Source organism: Pelecanus crispus, chromosome 1 (genome assembly GCF_030463565.1).
Source record: "Pelecanus crispus isolate bPelCri1 chromosome 1, bPelCri1.pri, whole genome shotgun sequence".
Taxonomy (NCBI): Eukaryota; Metazoa; Chordata; class Aves; order Pelecaniformes; family Pelecanidae; genus Pelecanus; species Pelecanus crispus.
The window spans coordinates 1,298,875-1,318,490 of NC_134643.1; the positions used below are offsets into that span (position 1 = coordinate 1,298,875).

Genomic DNA, 19,616 nt, shown 5'->3' on the forward strand with positions numbered 1-19,616 from the left:
AACACCAATGGAGAAGGATCCAATGCCAATGGAGAAGGATCCAACGCCAATGGAGAAGGATCCAATGCCAATGGAGAAGGATCCAACACCAATGGAGAAGGATCCAACGCCAATGAGAAGGATCCAATGCCAATGGAGAAGGATCCAACGCCAATGAGAAGGATCCAACACCAATGGAGAAGGATCCAACATCAATGGAGAGGGATCCAACATCAATGGAGAAGGATCCAGCATCGCCAGAGAAAGATCCAACATCGCCGTGGGATGAGCCGAGAGGGAAGCAAGTAGTCGCTGGGCAAAGCAGGGAATGCGGGGTTTAAAAAACCAAAAATGGTAATAATCATATATGGAATATTAATAATAACGGAGAAAGAGGAATTTCGACGCCGACGGGCGCGGCGTTCCGCCTTCGTGGCGTTTTTGGGGGGGTGGGGTGGGATCCAAGGCACTTTGAGCGACGGCTGCGGAAGCAGGGAAAGCGTTTTGAGGCGGGGGGAAGGAGGGAGCGACGCCAGCGGCGGGTTTTTTTGCCGGCTCGGCTTTAATTAACGGAGGTTAATTAACGGAGCGAGGGCGGCCAGTAAATCCGAGCACGAGTCGCTCCGGGATGGAGGGATCGTGTTGGGATTTGGCAAAGCTCGGTCTAAACCAAGCATGACCTCGCCTCTGGTTTGATTTTATTTTTTGGCCGTATCGCGCTCTGCCTCGTTCTAGTGTTTGTTCTCTTTTTTTTTTTTCTTATTTTTTGGGTTTTTTTAATTCTTTTAAACGAGCGCGGCCGAGCCCGTGCCAACGAACCAACGGGGAGAGGGGGAGGCGAGGGGAGAACCGTCGGCATCGCTCGACCCTTCAGCTCGTCGGGATCGGCGTCTCTCCGCTTGCGGCGGAACCGAAACGAATACGAAACTAAGCAGAGCTGGTTAAGACCATAAACGTGTAAATCTTAATTAAAAAAAAAAAATTGGAAAAAAAAAAAACCCGCAAAGTGTCATAATGAGAGGCGGTTTTCGGAACGGCGAGTCCCCATCCCTTTGGGAAGAAGGAAGAAAAAAAAAAATAATAAAAAGGACGGGCAGAGAGATTTTGGTTTTGTCGTTTCACCTCATCGCCTGACATTAACAGTCTCAGTAGCGAAAAAAATGTTTCTCGTGATAATCCCAGAAACTGTAAAAAATAAATTATTTAAGAAAGGGCTTTCTCTGTACAGCTCCTTAAAATTCGTCGTGGCGCACCAAGGCCTCGCCGAAGTCCGTGGCCTGACTCCCCACGAACAAGTCGTACTTCTCCACGATCTCCTCTTTGGTCAGTTTGCCGTCCTGGAAAAGAGCAAAGACGTAAATTCTCGTTATTTAACCCGCGGCGGTTCCGTCTCTCCTTCCCGGCTTCCCCCCAAAAAAATCCCACTCGAGCCCTCCGAGGGACGGAGAACGCCGCTCCGGGAGAACCGAATCGCGCCGGGAAGGGTTGATGCCGTCCCCCACCTTGTCCTGGTCGGATTCGTAGACGAGATGTCGCGCTTCCGCCTCGGCGTGGTCGTAATCCGAAGGGAGGATCCAATCTTTGGTTTCTTCCTTGTCCATTTTACCGTCGCGGTTTTTGTCTCGGAATTCCACGAATTGCTCCCTCTCCGTCTTTACCCACTCGGGCTCGTCGGCGTCGCCGTCGTGGCTGTACATGTCACCTGGAAGGCAGAGCGGCGGGCTTGGACATCCCGCCACCGGATCCGTCCCCACGGAAAACCGCCGGCGGGAGGGACGGCCGAGGCTGCGCCGTCCGTCGACGGTTGGGTTGGATGGTCTCGAAGGTCTTTTCCAACCTCAACGATTCCGTGAGCCCGCGGGGAGCGCGGATCGCGCCCGGTTAATCCCCACCTCGGGGATCAGCACACGGGGTTGCTGTTTTTCGGGGCACGACGACGAGACCCCCCATGTCCCCACCTTCAGGAACCGCCTTTAAACCTCTTTATTTCCCGAAATTCACCCGCCCCCGAAATTCCAAAAGCGCTGCTTCAGATCCGTCGGGAGAAGCAAGGCAGCGTTTCTCCCCGACATATTTTTGGAGTCAGGCGCAGAGATAAGGGGAGTTAAAAAGGGCAGCTGCTCCGCGGCCCGCCGCTGCCAAGGGAGGAGGCAGGGACGGGCAGCCCCCGCCGCGTTACGGAGCGGAGACAATCCCAGATTTCGAACGGATGCTGCCGTTCTTCCGAGGGGGTCTGGGAAGCTCCTCTTCCCACCCCCGAGCACCTAACGTCCGTGGCGGGCTTTGGGATTTAACCCAGAAATCCCCCGGTGAAGCCGGAGGAGCGGGGCAGGTCTAAAGTTAGGAAGTTAAAAAGAGAGAGAATGTGAAATTCCGGGAGGGGAAGGGCCGGGAAAGCAGACGCCGGCAGCTGCTCCGGCCGGATGGGGCGAGGAGGGGACGCGGCGGCAGAGCCGAAGCGCCGGCGTCTCACCTATGTACTCCTCCAGGTCGATGAAGCCGTCCCCGTTCTTGTCGATGTCTTCCATGGTTTCCTGCAAGGAGGAGAAGGCGGTTAAGTCGGGCTCGGAGCAATTCCTGCCCGCCGCAATCCCTTTATCGGGATTGATCCAGCCCCGTGGCAGCGCCAGCGAGGACGAGGATGCCAAAAAAATGCTTAAAAAAAAAAAAAAAACCACCCAAAAAAAGTTGTATTTTGTGGCGTGGGAGGGTCTCCCCAGGGACGGAGCAGATGTACGCCCGAATTTCCAACCTCCATCCGTTTTTTTTGCCAGAAACAGGGAATTTTGTGCCGCGGCGGACCCACCTGCACGACTATATCTTTCATGTAATCGTACTCTTCGGGGTGCAGGAAGGCGGTGAACTCCTCCTTGGTGGCGGTCAAGTCTCCGTCCTTGTCAGCCATCTTGAAGCGTCGTTCGTCTCGCACCATCATTTGTTTATAATTAAATCCGTCGTCGGGGTCCGGGTCATCTGGGCACGAGAAGAGGCAGCCGCCCCGGGGTCAGCTCGGGCAGGGGGGAGACGCCTCATGGTCATCACCAACCCAACCCAACTTAAAGCTCCTTAACCTCCTCAACTCAACCTCAACCCAACCTCAACCTCCTCAACGCAACCTCAACCCAACCTCAACCTCCTCAACGCAACCTCAACCTCCTCAACGCAACCTCAACCTCCTCAACCTCAAATCAACCTCAACACAACCTCTACCTCCTCAACACAACCTCAACCTCCTCAATTCAACCTCCTCCACCCAACCTCAACCTCCTCCACGCAACCTCAACCTCCTCCACCCAACCTCAACCTCCTCCACCCAACCTCAACCTCCTCCACCCAACCTCAACCTCCTCAATGCAACCTCAACCTCCTCCACCCAACCTCAACCTCCTCAACCCAACTTCATTCTCATCAACGCAACCTCAATCTCATCAACACAACCTCAATCTCATCAACACAACCTCAACCTCCTCAACGCAACCTCAACCTCCTCAACGCAACCTCAGCCTCCTCCATCCGACCTCAACCTCCTCAACTCAACCTCCTCCACCCAACCCCCACCTCCCGACGCTTTGCCAGGGCAGCCTGAATTTTAGGTATCGGCGGCCACCGTGTCTCTCCTGCGCCTCCTCTGCCAGGAGGATGAGGAGGAGGAGGAGGAGCTGCCAGCAGCTGTGGGAGAAGAGCATTCCCAGGGAAGATGCCCCTGGGAGACAGGGATAGGGGAGTTTTTTGGCCGGCGCGGCCCCGGAGGCTCAGCCCGAGCTATTTCTGGAGGAGAATGTGTAAGGGGATATTGCTCTCCGCTGCCGGGGCGGCTTCAAAGCCAGCGAAACATCACCCAGCGCCCGCCGCAGCGGGAATATCTGGGCACATATGGCCACTAGATATAGCTACGGCAACAGCTATAGATAAGCTTCGGGATTCCGAAGTCGGCTTTGTTTGTCAGCCTATAGAAAAAAAAAAAAAAAATATCGATAGAGGAGGACGTAGCCGAATCCTTGCGGGGTGAAGTTAAAGCGAGAGCCAGGCCCGGTCTAAAAAAAGGCTCCCTCCCTTCTCTGTTTACATCCAGGACAAAAGGCAGGGGATTAGGCAGCTCCATAGAAGCCCCGGTGCTGGCCAACCGTTAAATGTAAGACGGTAAGGAGATTTTATTTTAAGTCACCTCTAGGGCACAATTAAGCCTAAAGTTTCCTATTCTATCGCCGAGCTTTCACCTCGGGAACGCGGCGTACGCCGAGAGCTCGGCGAGGGCAAAAGGCTCGGGGATCGGCGCCGGCTTGCGGGACAAGCGGAGCGGGGAGTTAAAAGCCATTTCTTTTCAAAGGGGAGACTCTTGTCGTTTGGCCGAGCGGCTTCCATCGGGTTTAAGCAGGTGGCCAGCAGCAGAGAGCTGAGCAAGGGGGCTGGTTAGCACGGGTTAAAGCCACCCCAAAAAAAAAAGGCTTCACGGTTTGAGCCCCTGACCTTGGCGGCACAAGTGACGCGTCGGATAGGGCGGATCGAGGGGAGAGAGCTGCGGAGTCGCCCGGGTGCTGCAGGCAGCAAAGCCGCAAGCTCGATTTTTTAATGTTCCCCCCCGATATAAGAGGGAGAAACGCGAACGTTTCTGCTTTCGGAAGCCAGCCGCGGGGAGGAGTGAGGCTGATGGGACTGAAGAACAAAAAAAACCACCCAAACCCCATGCATTCTTCTTATATTCTTATTTTTAAGGTGGTTTTAAAGGGAGTTTTACTTCGAGATGAAGCTCTTGGCTATTTATCGCTTAATATTCTCGCTTTCCCTACGGAAAGCGGGGTTTCGATCTGCAGAAAAGAGCCCCGGGCGCCGACGCGCACCGAGCTACGTTCCGACGGCGCTGGGTGCAACCCAGTGGCTAACACAGCGCTGAAGGGTGGGGTTTTTTTTTTTTTTTTAAAAAAAATTAAATAAAATAACAAACGGCATTTCGTTTTGATGACAAAAGGCGAGCATTTTTTAAATCCTCGGTAAAGCAGCAATAGAGGGTGGTGCCTGGGCTCCCACGCGGCGGGAGAGGGATGTTCTTAACTCGATTAAGGGATCGGCCGGTCTCTTGGCCGCGCGTCAAGCTCTCCGGAGGCATTTCCAGAGGCATTTCCAGCGCCGCTCCGGCCGGAGAGAGAAAAGAGAAGGGAGGGGAGAATCTCGTGCGAGGAAGGATGAGAGTAATTCCAAGCAGCAAGGCGCCGGGGAAAAGCGATTCCTGCTGGAAACGGGAGAGCGGGGGCCAAGGCGTTTTTAGGCAGGCAGGGCTCCGTCGGGCAGAGCCCGGCGGGGCGGCTGGGAGAACGGGATCGTTGGGATCCTCCCGGCATCCAGGAAGGACAAAAGCACGCGGGAGCGGCGCTGGAATGGGTTTTACCCGGGTTTGCCAAGGGCGCTCGGCGTCGAGCGCCGGTCCCCGGCTCCGGCCGGCGAGATCTTGCGGCCGGGCACTCCCCTCTCGTACACGTTAGGCTCGAGAAATCATTTTTTCCGGGTTTTTTTCTCATTAAAGTAGGGTTTTTTAAAAAAATATTAAGCTATTCTACACCTGCAGGTCATAAATCCCAGCGCAGGGACTCCCAAAAGCGCGCTAAAAGCCTTCCTAGGACCTCTCCTCCCCCTTTCAAGGCTGGATTTGGAGGGGCCAGGCTTTCCGCGGATTTCGGTATTAATGGGAAGAGAAGCTCAGCGAGACCTGCCCCAGCCCCGAGGGGGATCGGGAAGCTCAGGAGGACCCTGAGGGGGTCTCGGAGCGGGCTGATTTCCCCAGCCGCCGGCACGGCAAAGCGTCGATCTTCCTCGAGCTTCCACCCGCTCTTTTAAAAGAAAAAAAAAAACGAAAAAAAACACCAAAAAAAAACAACCCCCCAAAAAAAAAGCAGCCGTGAAACAGCCCGAGGGAAGACGGATGAGCCAGAACGCAGAGGCAAGAGCCTCCATACGTTCCGCGGAGCATTTGACTATCTTTGGGAATATTTAGGGAATTAAACGTTATTTCGTGCTTTCGAGCCGTAGCTCATCGTACCATATATGTCTGCGTTCCAGGAGGCGGGAACAACTGGCAGAGGACCGGGTATTTTTTTTTTTTTTAATGTCTTAACCCCAGCAGAGCTTCTCCTCCACCTCGGCCCCGGGGGTGTTCGAGTCCTTACAGGGCTGCCGACCCGTCTTACGTGCCCAAATTTCGCAAGCCCTGGCTTCTAAAGCTACCGCCGGGGCCAGCGGAGGAGCCCAGACGCGCACCCAGGCCACCGGAAAGCGATTAAAAAGACTTTTCGCTAACGATCTTTGCGGATTTAGGAAGGGTGCGGATGCCCGGAAAAACGCGGCTTCTACAGCCAGGGCTCAGCTTCTTTCTGCGGGTATTAAATGCCACCGGTAGCTTGAAATTCCGAAGCTAGAAGGCAAAAAAAAAAAAAAAAAAAAAAACCCCCCACCGCCCGCCCGCGTCGCCCCGCGTGCCTTTAATCACGCCATCGCTGGCGCCTTGCGCGCCCAGCTCGTTTTCACGATTGCAGCGCATCAATAAAGCGGAGGGACAAAGCCGCGGCGTCGATCGCGAGCTTTCGCCGTCGGGTTTTCCCCGCGTTTTTTTTTTTTTTTTTTTTTTTTTATTTCCCCTCCTTAGATCGCCTTTCGCCGTCGGGAACGGCATTAATTATTCCGGACTTTTTTTTTTTTTTTTTTTTTAAATTTTTGCAGGCGTCGGGGATGAGTCGAGAGCTCCCGGCTCTGCTCCACGGCGCTTCCGCTTTATTGATGCGAGACCACCACCAGATGGGACACCTTGCCCCTTACCGAGGTAAGTGCCATATGTCACGTTCCTGTACTCATCCCAGGAGATAAATCCATCTTGGTTCATGTCAAACTCCTGCCACTGGCGTTCGACACTGTCATACACGTATTTCTTCTGGGCCTTCTTAATCCAGGCTTTCAGCTCCCCCTCCGTCACAAACCCATCCTTATCCGTGTCTATCTTATCTACAATCACTCTACAAAAACAAAACAGCAAGTTTCAAGCGCCGGCTCCGCACAGGTTGCGTCCCGAGAGTAGAGACCTACCTAAGATGTAGCCGTAGGTGGCATTTTTATATTCCTCCCAAGAAATGAGGCCGTCCTCATTGAGGTCGTGCCCTTTCCACTGCCGCTCTACATCCTCGTATATCCAGCGCTTTTGTGCAAACTTAATCCAGTCTTTCAGCTCTTCCACAGTTACAAACCCGTCTTTGTCTTCATCTATCTTACTTACAATCTTTCTGTAGGAAATGCAGAAAAATCCAGCAAGTTAAGGGAAGCAAAGGCTCTCGTTCTACCGGGCAGAGCGTTCGAGGCGGCGGGCGGCGGAGCGAGGCCAGGATTTGGGATTTACCGGCTGCCGGCGCTTCGACCGCAGGAGGAGCTCGCCCTCAAAACCAGCGTAGGGTTGGGCCGCCGAAACGCCGGCGCGCTCGCCGGGTTTCGCGTTCTTGGGGAATGGCGCGTCTCGGGGTTGGGGGGAGATTCTTGGGGAATGGCGTGTCTTGGGGTTTTGGGGAAATTCTTGGGGAATGGCGCGTCTTGGGGTTTTGGGGAAATTCTTGGGGAATGGCGCGTCTCGGGGTTGGGGGGAAATTCTTGGGGAATGGCGCATCTTGGGGTTTTGGGGAAATTCTTGGGGAATGGCGCGTCTTGGGGTTTTGGGGAAATTCTTGGGGAATGGCGCGTCTTGGGGTTTTGGGGAAATTCTTGGGGAATGGCGCGTCTCGGGGTTGGGGGGAGATTCTTGGGGAATGGCGCGTCTTGGGGTTTTGGGGAAATTCTTGGGGAATGGCGCGTCTTGGGGTTTTGGGGAAATTCTTGGGGAATGGCGCGTCTCGGGGTTGGGGGGAAATTCTTGGGGAATGGCGCATCTTGGGGTTTTGGGGAAATTCTTGGGGAATGGCGCGTCTTGGGGTTTTTGGGAAATTCTTGGGGAATCGCGCGTCTTGGGGTTTTGGGGAAATTCTTGCGGAATCGCACGTCTCGGGGTTTTGGGGAAATTCTTGGGGAAATTCTTGGGGAATGGCGCGTCTCGGGGTTTTGGGGAAATTCTTGAGGAAGTTCTTGCGGAATCACGCGTCTTGGGGTTTTGGGGAAATTCTTGGGGAAATTCTTGGGGAATCGCGCGTCTTGGGGTTGGGGGGAAATTCTTGGGGAAATTCTTGGGGAATGGCGCGTCTCGGGGTTTTGGGGAAATTCTTGGGGAAATTCTTGCGGAATCGCGCGTCTTGGGGTTTTGGGGAAATTCTTGGGGAATGGCGCGTCTCGGGGTTTTGGGGAAATTCTTGGGGAATCGCGCGTCTCGGGGTTTTGGGGAAATTCTTGGGGAAATTCTTGCGGAATTGCGCGTCTCGGGGTTTTGGGGAAATTCTTGGGGAAGTTCTTGCGGAATCGCGCGTCTCGGGGTTTTGGGGAAATTCTTGGGGAAATTCTTGGGGAATGGCGCGTCTCGGGGTTTTGGGGAAATTCTTGGGGAAATTCTTGCGGAATCGCGCGTCTCGGGGTTTTGGGGAAATTCTTGGGGAAATTCTTGCGGAATCGCGCATCTCGGGGTTTTGGGGAAATTCTTGGGGAAGTTCTTGGGGAGTGGCGCGTCTCGGGGTTTTGGGGAAAGCGTTTTCTCGTTAGACCTTGGGAGAGGCTCCGGCGCGCGTCTTGCCGGGGAATTCAGCGCCGACGCCTACGCGAAGCTCAAGGCGGGAAGCGCGGCGCCGGTGGAGGGGTAGGGAGCGAGCCGCGGGGGTCCCACCCGAGGACCGTGCCCACCCGTTTGACCGAGGGGGAAACCGGAGATGCGCGGTTGACGAAGCACGGCGCGAGGCCGCGTGCTTTCCTTATTTTTAGCAGCAGCTGCGAAGCAGAAGCCGCCGGGAGGAATGCAGAGATCCGCAGGCAGATGCGCGCCAGCCCCCGGCCCGGGGAGGGGAAGGCAGGGAGCTCGGGGTGCGGAGCTGGGCGCTCCCATCCTCCCGGTTTACTCCTGCTTTACTCCTAGGAGCAGTCGTGGCGTTGGCACGAGGCGGGGCGGGCGCAGCAGGCGCCGCGTTTCGGGCTCGGGGCCGGGAAATTTCGGTTTTGCATTCCCCACCCCGGCAGCGCCAGGAGAGCGAAGCCGGGGGCGACGGCACGAAATATTTTGCTTGGGGAAGCGGGATCAAAAGTTTTGGGGAAGCGGGATCAAACGTTTTGGGCAAGCGGGATCAAACGTTTTGGGCAAGCGGGATCAAACGTTTTGGGCAAGCGGGATCAAACGTTTTGGGCAAGCGGGATCAAACGTTTTGGGCAAGCGGGATCAAATTTTTTCTTTTTCCCTCCTTTTAACAGGAAGGTTCAACGTGAAACCGGTTCTGTTAAATCCGGTTTTAAATCGCCACAAGACTACGAATTCCCAGAACACCGGTGCGAAGCGAAGCGTCAAGCGCGATGCTGGCCTCGGCAAAGAGCCGGCCTGAGCTTAGCTCTCAGGTTTTGTCGTTCCGGAATTGCTTTTTAAAAAGCAAAAAAGCATGGTTTCCTCCGTGGCACAGAGCAGAAGGCTGAGCAGATAGCTGGGATACGAATGGTAAAAATATTTGCTTTGCTTCTGGAAGAGCCTTTGGGCTCGATGCCACGCTCTAGGAAGGACGTTGAGGGGCTGGAGCGCGTCCGGAGAAGGGCAGCGGAGCTGGGGAAGGGTCTGGAGCACAGGGCTGGTGGGGAGCGGCTGAGGGAGCTGGGGGTGTTCAGCCTGGAGAAGAGGAGGCTGAGGGGAGACCTGATCGCTCTGCAGCTCCTGGCAGGAGGGGGCAGGGAGGGGGGTCGGGCTCTTCTCCCAAGGAACAGCGATAGGACGAGAGGGAATGGGCTCAAGCTGCGCCAGGGGAGGTTTAGGTTGGATATTGGGAGAAATTTCTTCACGGAAAGGGTGGCCAAGCACTGGAACAGGCTGCCCAGAGAGGTGGGGGAGTCCCCAGCCCTGGGGGGGTTCAAACAACGGGCAGAGGTGGCACTGGGGGCCATGGTTTAGTGGGCATGGGGGTGTTGGGGTGATGGTTGGGCTGATGAGCTTAGAGATCCTTCCCAACCTTGGTGATTCCCAGTTCTTACCTTCATTAAAGAATAATGCAGCCCCCAAGCCAGGAAACATGAAATTATTCCTCTCCCCTTAACTGGTTTAGTGTGGCCTTGGCAGCGTTGGGTCAACGGTTGGACTGGGTGATCTTCAAGGTCTTTGCCAACCTCAACGATTCCATGATTCTACGAGTTACCTGTGGCAGCTCGCAGACCACGCGTCGGAGGCCCGAGTCATTTTGCAAGCACCTTTTAGTAGCCAAAAGAATTCCCCTTGTACGGCTCGCTTGGCCGTCGGGGAGCGGGCCGGCAGCACCGCCACGAGAGCACGCAGCGGTCCGGCGTGCCGAGGCACGGGGCGGGTTGAAAGCTTCCCGTGCTGTTTGCGAAGGGTTAAACCGCGAACACAAGAGCGGAGGGGCTGGGCTGCTTGGAGCCTGGCTTCCCGGGAATGCCGGGCATCGTCCTTCCTTTATCACAAAGCGGCCTCTGAAGGCTGGATCCCATCGGGAATTTCCCCAGCTGCTTCCCCGAGCGTAAAATCCGAACCATCCCAGCCTTATTGGAAAGGTTCCCGCGACGCCAACCCCGCGGCGCCGGCGAAAGGCAGAGGGGGACAGAGCAGAGCAGCCGAGCGATGAGATTTGGGCAGCGGCAGGTCTCCCAGAAAAACAATTTTTCAGCTGGCCGGCCAAGGGGGATGAGAAATCGGCCACCAGCCGAGCTGCGAAGGGCTGCCCGGAGCTCAGGTAGCCGCCCTCGCAAGGATATAGGGGGAAAAAAAATAAAAAAAAAAAAAAAAAAAACCAAAAAATACCCAACCCCCCCCCCAAATACAAAAAAATACCCCCAAAAAACCCAAAAATACCAAAAAATACCCCCCAAAAACCCAAAAATACCAAAAAATACCCCCAAAAAACCCAAAAATACCAAAAAATACCCCCATCAGAATGAAGAGCGGGAGCCCGCATCGGTAGATAGCCCAAGCGCCTTTTCCAGGCAAGGTTCCCAGGTGGGGCAGCAGAAGTTGCGCGGTTTAATTAAAATTTAATTAAAAGAACGGCTTCCCCGTTTAATTGCGTTAAGGGAAAGTTAAAACTCCGTCCCCGGCCGGGGCGGGGGGAAGCTCGGTGCCGTCGGGAACGCGTCGGCAGCTCTTTAAATCCGTGCTTTCGGCGGCTTAGGGCCAAAAGCAGATGCTGGCAGGCTGGTTTCCCAGGGCAGAAGCCACAAAAACTGTAAATTTGAATTAAAAAAAAAAATAAAACCGAGCCCGAACGCGGCAGTTTTGTCAGAGGCCGCCGCAGCACGCGGGAAGGAGGGGGTGGCGGGGCACCAGATGTTCCGCGCCGGCCGGCAGCTGGAGTCGCCAGGCTGCTTCGCTTTCCCACTCTCTCCCGGGGAAGCGCAGGGGGATCCCGTTCGCCGGGAAAATCCGGCGAAGCGCTCCCCTAATTCAGCAGCTTTTAAAGAAAAAGGAGGTAAAGGTGGGGGATGTCGTTCCGAAATCCCGGTGGGCTTGGGAAATAGGGATGCGAGGAGAGCTGTACGGAAACCGAGCTGGGAAACGCGGAGGTAGAGCTCTCTCCCGGAAAAGCGGGTCCTTTCAACAGCACGATATCCATTCAAAAAAAAAAAAACAAATTAATCCTCGTTTTACATAATTACGCATTCGTAACAGGTTCATCAAACCAATTCAAGCTGGGGAAAGCGTGAGGAATTTGCCTCTGACCAAAAAGAAAAAAAAAAAAAAAAGAAAAAAAAAAAAAGAAGAAAAAAAGAAGAAAAAAAAAGAAAAAATAAAAGGAAGAGGAGAGGGAGAGGAAGAGGGAGAGGAAGAGGGAGAGGAAGAGGGAGAGGAAGAGGGAGAGGAAGAGGGAGAGGAAGAGGGAGAGGAAGAGGGAGAGGAAGAGGGAAAAAAGAGGAAGAGGAGGAAAAAAAGAGGAAGAGGAGGAAAAAAAGAGGAAGAGGAGGAAAAAAAGAGGAAGAGGAGGAAAAAAGAGGAAGAGGAGGAAAAAAGAGGAAGAGGAGGAAAAAAAGAAGAAGAAGAGGAAAAAAAGAAGAAGAAGAGGAAAAAAAGAAGAAGAAGAGGAAAAAAAGAAGAGGAAAAAAAGAAGAAGAAGAGGAAAAAAAGAAGAAGAAGAGGAAAAAAAGAAGAAGAAGAGGAAAAAAAGAAGAAGAAGAGGAAAAAAAGAAAAAAAAAGAAAAAAAAAGAAAAAAGAAAAAAGAAGAAGAAAAAAAAAGAAAAAAAAGAAGAAGAAAAAAAAAAGAAGACGAAAAGCTGGTGCATGTGAAGGGCGAGAACAGTTTGAACCGGCCTCGTTAAAACATCCGAGTGGAAACTCTTACCCCGGCCCCGCTTCCACTGCCAGCTTTTTCCAGCAGATAACTCGGCAGAACAATGAAATTAAAAAGCGCAGAGCCGTGACAAAGCCTGCGGGGGCAGGAAAACAGCGCAGGGGAGGGGGCAGAGTCGCCGGCGCTGCTTCTGCTCTCCGCAGCCAGAGCCGCACGTTCCCCTTGGCGTTCGCTCCTGCTTTAGCGGAGCGGGGGGGGGGAAAGAAAAAAAAAAATGGAAGAGATTCTCTCTCAAAAAAAAAAAGGAAGATATTCTCTCAAAAAAAATTGGAAGAGATTCTCTCAAAAAAAATTGGAAGAGATTCTCTCTCAAAAAAAATTGGAAGAGATTCTCTCTCAAAAAAAAAGGAAGATATTCTCTCAAAAAAATAGAAGAGATTCTCTCAAAAAAAAAAGGAAGAGGTTCTCTCAAAAAAAAAAAATGGAAGAGATTCCCTCCAGGCTGTTTTCCCCTCGCAAAAAGCCAGCCGGTCCGGCTTAGTTTGCGGCTTGCAGAGCGACGAGGGCCTCGCCACAATGGGTCCGGTGGTCCGAAGAGTTTTTCCAGTCTAAAAAGTCCTCACGGAGAGGCGGGGGGAAGAAAAAAAAAAACAAAAAACCTCACACTCCAGCAAGGATTTGTTTTAGGAGGAGGCGGCGTTGCCTTAACAGAGAGGAAAGGTTGGGTGGAGAGGGCTGCGGCTACCTCACGCTGTGGCTGGTGGCCCAGGTGGTCCATAGGGACGCTAAAAATCATAGAATCATCGAAGCGTTGAGGTTGGAAAAGACCTTTAAGATCACCCAGTCCAAGACTTTCAAGACCTTTAAGATCACCCAGTCCAAGACCTTTAAGATCGTCCAGTCCAAGACCTTTAAGACCTTTAAGATCGTCCAGTCCAAGACTTTCAAGACCTTTAAGATCACCCAGTCCAAGACCTTTAAGATCACCCAGTCCAAGACTTTCAAGACCTTTAAGATCGTCCAGTCCAAGACTTTCAAGACCTTTAAGATCGTCCAGTCCAAGACTTTCAAGACCTTTAAGATCACCCAGTCCAAGACCTTTAAGATCACCCAGTCCAAGACTTTCAAGACCTTTAAGATCGTCCAGTCCAAGACTTTCAAGACCTTTAAGATCGTCCAGTCCAAGACCTTTAAGACCTTTAAGATCGTCCAGTCCAAGACTTTCAAGACCTTTAAGATCGTCCAGTCCAAGACTTTCAAGACCTTTAAGATCACCCAGTCCAAGACCTTTAAGACCTTTAAGATCGTCCAGTCCAAGACTTTCAAGACCTTTAAGATCACCCAGTCCAAGACTTTCAAGACCTTTAAGATCACCCAGTCCAAGACTTTCAAGACCTTTAAGATCGTCCAGTCCAAGACTTTCAAGACCTTTAAGATCGTCCAGTCCAAGACTTTCAAGACCTTTAAGATCGTCCAGTCCAAGACTTTCAAGACCTTTAAGATCGTCCAGTCCAAGACTTTCAAGACCTTTAAGATCACCCAGTCCAAGACCTTTAAGACCTTTAAGATCGTCCAGTCCAAGACTTTCAAGACCTTTAAGATCACCCAGTCCAAGACTTTCAAGACCTTTAAGATCACCCAGTCCAAGACTTTCAAGACCTTTAAGATCGTCCAGTCCAAGACTTTCAAGACCTTTAAGATCGTCCAGTCCAAGACTTTCAAGACCTTTAAGATCACCCAGTCCAAGACCTTTAAGACCTTTAAGATCACCCAGTCCAACCATGATCCTACGCTACCAAGTCCCAAAAAGACGCGGGCGAGCCCGGCATCGCCCCGTCCTGCGAATCTGGCTGCGCCCGTCCATTTGCCTCCCTCCGGCGGCGTTTCCCCGCGCGCCTGGGTGCGGCCAAGCTTCCCCTTCCTGGCCAGGGAGCCCCGCTTCCGAAAAAGAAAAAATAAACCAACCAAAAAGCCCTCCTGCTTTTCATCGCGGTTTGCGGCAAGCGCCGCACGGTCTCAACACGGCGGACGACGCCGGCGAGCGAAGCCCGTCCAGGCGCCGGGATGCAGGGGAAAAAAAACAGCCAAAAACCGGGCAAAAGCGCCGGCCTGCTGTCTTTAAAACCCCGAAAAAGGGGCAAAGCTAAAGAGTTTTGGGGCAATTTGGAGCCAAGGCGTGCGAATCCATCAATCTGCCATCTTGAGGAGCGTCCCAACGGCAAGGCCAAGCTCGCCGGGGAGGTGCCAGGCGGCAGCGCAGCCCGAAAGGAAAAAAAAAAAAAAATATATATATATAAAAATATATAAAAATGTCTCGTAGGGGCTGAGCCTCCCAAAGTTTTTAAGCCTTCCTAAGCCCAACGCGAACAACTGCGCCGGCAGCTGCCGCCGCGCGCACAAAGGCGGACGCTGTCAGGGGCCCGAGGAGCCGAAAGCGGCAGGGCCAGGCGCTGAGCCCCTCCTTACGAACCCCCCCGCCGGGTTCTGACATCTGCAGGGCAAAGCCACGCGGCAGACGTTGAAAAAAATTTTTTTTTTCTTTTTTTTTTTTTTTTCCGGGGACGCTCCGTTTGCGCTAACGCGCGGCGACCGGCTGCTGCTCGCCCGGGAGGAAAAACGCGGCAGGGAGGGCAGTACGGTGCGCCGAGCGCGGTTTGAGTGCAGCAAAACCAAAAAAAAAAACATAATAATAATAAAAAAAAAGCTTGTTTTCGCTTAAACTTCGTGGTTTTGGGGAGCGTTTGGTGCTTAGAAGCGAGCGTGCGCGCGGCTGGAAGGAGCCAAGGTGACCTTGCGGGCTGACAGCGAGGTCTCCGGCGCCAACGGCACGCGTGCCGCGGAACTCGGCCACCGCTATTTGCGCCGGTGGCTCCGTTTCAGCAAAAATGAGGTTTCAAAGGCTCGAGTTGAGAGCCCCTCCGCCGCCCTGGGGGCAAGAGGACACGCGCGGGTGCCAGGGTGACGTTCCGGGCCAGCGCAACCCAAGGTGGGGATCCGTCCTCTCTCGATTAATCTTTTTATTTCGGTTCTTTTCCTTACCCGAGTCTCTCCTTGCTCTCCTCCGGCGTGAGCTGATCGAAGGTTTTGGCCTCATCCGCGCCCAGGAAAGCGTCGTGGTCGTAGTCGAAGTTCTGCGCGTCGTCGTGGACCTTGTCGCTGAGCTGGGGGTCGTGGTGAACCCGGTCCTTCTTCTCGGTGGGTTTGCTCGAGATGCAGAGCACGGAGAGGGACAGGCACAGGAGGAGCTGAGGGATGCTCATGGTGGTTCAGGCGCACCTACGGCGACGGCGGGGGAAAAAAAAATGGGGAATTTAGGAGCTCACGTCGCGACGGGGACGCCGGAGCGGCGAGACGCGTGTTCCGGGGTCACGAAGCGGAACTCTCGGCACCGAAACGGGGAGAAGCGAGGAATTCATATAAATTATCTGCGGAAACGCTTTCTCAACGCGCACCCGGAGCGGCTCCCGGCTCCCAAATCCGTCCCGCGAGCGCCAGCCGAGCCCCTCCGTAGGACGGAGGGCAGCAACAACCGCGTTTTGCGGGAAGGAGAGCCTGCTCGGTGAGGAACGCGAAGGACGCGTGGCCAAAAAATAAAAAAAAAGAAAAATAAACCTTCCCAGCGTGGCATCTCGCCCACGGGATTTCCCATAGCCCGGGGCGGACGCCTCGCCCGCACCTATTTCGCCCTAAATTGACGTCCCGCGGGGCTCGCTACGCCCATCCGGAACGCAATTCCGGGTGTTGGGAAGGCGACGGAGGCAGACGGCGGCAAGGAAGGCGCAGGAGGCGGCGATTTATCGCCCAAATCGCCGCGTCCGGCGCTCGCAGGGCAACGCCGCGGCGTCAGGGAGGGCGGCAGCGGCGCGCATCCGGGTGGAAAATGCCGGCTTAAAAACGCGGGCGAGCCGTAGTCGGGAAGCGTTCCCCGTCCTCATCTCTTTAATCAAAATGTGAAATCAAGCGGCTCGACGCACGTTTCCCTTCAGCGCGCCGCGCCGGGATCGAGCCGCCTGGCTCCTTCCACGCAGGCAGAGCTCCACCGCGCAATCCTGCCTGGAAAAAAAACAAACAAACAAACAAACAAAAAAAAATACAAGCTCCTAAAATGAATTTTTACCCTGTAAACCCAAAAGTTGAGAGTCCTGGGCTGGCGGAGTAGCAGGAGGGGGGAAAAAAAAAAAAAAAAAAGCAGAAAAACTTGTAAAACAGTAAAACCAGGAGAGTCGCCTGCCCGAAGCGTTACTCGGGAGCTGGCGAGGTCAAGCGAGTCTTTTTATTTAAAAGATAAAATAAATTCTTGTTTTCTTTTTTAGAAGGAAGAATTCCTTTTTATTTCAAAGAATCCCCCACCTCAGCGACATTCGCTTAAGACGACGCGGGCGGCCGGGCAGGGAATCCATTCGCACCACCCCCAAAAACGCCCGACGGATTTATCCCAATCCCTCCGGCGACGCGAGCCTGTTGCACGGGGAGAAAAGATTGGGGGGGGGGGGGGGAATAAAATTTTTAAAATAAAAGGTCGAAAATGGATCAGTTTAAAAGGAGTTGAGCCAAGGTACCGACCGCGCTCCCGACGCTTTGCCGCGAAGGCCGTCGTGCCGCCGGAGGGCTCGGAGCGGGTTCGGCATCTCGAAGCGTTTCGCTTGGGGAAAAAAAAAAAAGATCTTTTTAAAAGATCATGCAGGGCAACCGCCCGAGCCGCCTTTTCCGTCGGGAGCAGGCAGAGCGACCTCGGGGCCGGGGCGGAGGAGAGGAGCCGGCGAGCAGAGAGCGGCCAAGCGCCGAGAGCGTCGCCAGTTTTCCCGTCGAGAAAGCTGGAAAGGGCCGCCGCGCTGAGAGGGGAAAAAAAAAAAAAAGGGAAAAAAAAGGAAGAAGGAAAAAAAAAAAAAAACCAAGGAATCCCGCTGCCACGACCGCAGCCGCCAACGTGGGGATTTCGAGGGAAGAGCGAGCGGCTCGGCGGACTCCGGTAGATGGGAAACGCGTGGCGACGCCGCTCCCAAGAAAAAGGGAATTTGGGCAGAGTTTAGGTGCAGGAAGAGGCGCGGGCGCGCCAGAGCGTCGGAAAAGCTGGAAAAGCCGGAGGAACGGCCGCTTTTCCCAAGGCGTCGGTCATTTTTGCGGCGCAAAGCCCCCGCTGCGTCAAATCCCGGGAGGATCCGGGGGGGGTTTAAGCAGTGCTGAGCCGGATTCCCCGGAAATCACGGGAAGCGGTAACGCTTCCCACCCGGCCGCCGAGGGCCGGCAGCCCGCCCTGCGCCGCGGAGCCTGGCGCCGGAACGCCGGGAAGCGGGCGAGGATGCCGGGAGCGGCGGCGGGAGCCGCCGCGGAGGATGAGGAGGCGGCGAGGAAGGCGGGAGCGCCGGCGTCCGTGGTTTCAGGCAGCGCGGAGGCGGTTTTCTTCCGTCTAGCGGGCGCGAGCGGGGCCGCCGCCGCCTTCGCACGTTTTAATTTTTTAGTTTTAAACGCCGCGATGCTCCCTCGTGGGTTTTGCCGCCTGAAGGATACCCGGAACGCGGGCTGGGTGATTTTATCCTTTCCCCGTCTCCTCACGTCTCGCCTCCGGAGATCCGCGCCCCCCCCCCCCCCCCCCAAAAAAAAAAAAACAAAACTAATTTTTTTAATCGCTGCCGCTATCAGCTTCCGAGCACGTGGAACGACGGTCGCCATCCGGCGGGAGGAGGGAAGGAAAAGCCGCGTCCTCCCGGGGAACGGGAGAGCGAAGGGGACGAAAAGCGGCGCCCGTTTGCCATCCGAACTCGAGCCGGGCGAAAATCCTCAATCCCCGGCCACCTCTGACGCAATCCGGCGCGGCCGTGACCTCAGCGGGGCGCCGGGGACGCTCCGGGCGTTATTTAAGAGAAGCCTTGCATATATTTTTAATTTTTTTTCTCTTTCGCACGGAGCGGCAGACGCTCGCTTCCAGCGCGTCCCGACGCCGAGGACCTGCCCAAGATGGACCAAGCTCCCGCAAATCCCCGGAGCGAGCCGGGCTATAAAGCACAGGGTGACCCGGAACGGGCGTAAACACCGCGATTTTTATCGCCGGCGTCGACGCAAAGTGGCCGCCGGCCGTTTGGGAGCGATGAAACGGGATAATCTGACCTCAAACACGTATCCGGGCACGGCGCCGGGGAGCCCGAGCCTTACCTCCGAGGGTGAAGGTGCTGCTCTAGCGCTTGGCGAGACCACAAAAAAACCCAAAAAACCCCCCAAAAACCGCCCCGACCACCGCAAACCAAGCATTTTTCGTAAGTGATTCACAGCGCTAACAGCTCCTGCTGCCCGACAGCTGCTCTAGCAATAGGGCTGAGCCCCGGATTTTCCTCGGGGCTGAGGGTTTTGGGATAAAGGAGGCTCCGAGCTCCATCAGGCACAAACCACTACGGGAAGGGACGCCGGCAAGTTCTCCCTTCTCCTAACTCGAAGGGTCTCGGCGGTGAACCGCGGGGAAGCGGTGATTAGCGGCGGGAAGCGTTCCCTCAGAACGGGATCTCCCGGAACATCGGCTGGCGGAGGAACTCGGGATTCCGGTTGGTTTTGAGGCGTTCAATCGAGGGAAGAACTCGGGGATTCTGCGGCGGGGTTGGTTTGGCGGCGATACCGAGAGCGGCCCGCCGGCTGGAAACGCCTTTGGAAGCGCGCTTCCCACCTGGGAGTCCGGCTAGGCTGACGGAAAACCAAAAAAAAAAAAACCCAAAAAAGCCGGCAGACCGCAGACTCGCTCGAATTTGGGAATTTGTCGCTGGTTTTGGCTTTCAACGGCTTTAAGGCCAATGCCAGCAGCCTCGGGCGCGGCCATCCCGGCGCGGGATGCGGGTCCCTATCCCGGTGCGGGACGCGGGCGGCCATCCCGGCGCGGGATGGGGGTCCCTATCCCGGCACGGGACGCGGGCGGCCATCCCGGCGCGGGATGGGGGTCCCTATCCCGGCGCGGGACGCGGGCGGCCATCCCGGCGCGGGATGGGGGTCCCTATCCCGGCGCGGGACGTGGGCGGCCATCCCGGCGCGGGATGGGGGTCCCTATCCCGGCGCGGGACGCGGGCGGCCATCCCGGCGCGGGATGGGGGTCCCTATCCCGGCGCGGGACGCGGGCGGCCATCCCGGCGCGGGATGGGGGTCCCTATCCCGGCGCGGGACGCGGGCGGCCATCCCGGCGCGGGATGCGGGTCCCTATCCTGGTGTGGGACGTGGGTGGCCATCCCAGTGCGGCATGTGGGTCCCTATCCCGGTGCGGGATGCGGGTCCCTATCCCGGTGCGGCAT

At 55.2% G+C, this 19,616-nt stretch overlaps 1 protein-coding gene across 2 annotated transcripts; it reads right to left on the minus strand.

The window, feature by feature from the left end:
* Window positions 1-1,211: 1,211 nt before the first annotated feature.
* Window positions 1,212-15,611, minus strand: CALU (calumenin). Of its 2 annotated transcripts, none has more exons than XM_075717034.1 (6): window positions 15,391-15,611; window positions 6,784-6,977; window positions 2,786-2,952; window positions 2,453-2,513; window positions 1,482-1,681; window positions 1,212-1,316 (listed from the first exon to the last, which is right to left on the minus strand). In XM_075717034.1, the coding sequence occupies exons 1-6, from the start codon at window positions 15,609-15,611 to the stop codon at window positions 1,212-1,214; spliced, it is 948 nt and encodes a 315-aa protein (XP_075573149.1). The 2 variants fall into 2 exon arrangements, with proteins under 2 accessions (XP_075573149.1, XP_075573154.1); XM_075717039.1 differs by lacking the exon at window positions 6,784-6,977 and adding an exon at window positions 7,048-7,241.
* Window positions 15,612-19,616: the final 4,005 nt, after the last annotated feature.

What these genes read in the sequence shown, in the direction of transcription:
- CALU (XM_075717034.1), bottom strand. Translation starts at nt 15,611, where the DNA reads ATGAGCATCCCTCAGCTCCTCCTGTGCCTGTCCCTCTCCGTGCTCTGC. An exon ending in GACATATGGCACTTACCTCG is followed by an intron (nt 2,953 to 6,783) that starts GTAAGGGGCAAG and finishes TCTCGTGCCCAG; the next exon opens with ATGACCCGGACCCCGACGAC. An exon ending in CGACCTGGAGGAGTACATAG is followed by an intron (nt 1,682 to 2,452) that starts GTGAGACGCCGG and finishes TCTGCCTTCCAG; the next exon opens with GTGACATGTACAGCCACGAC.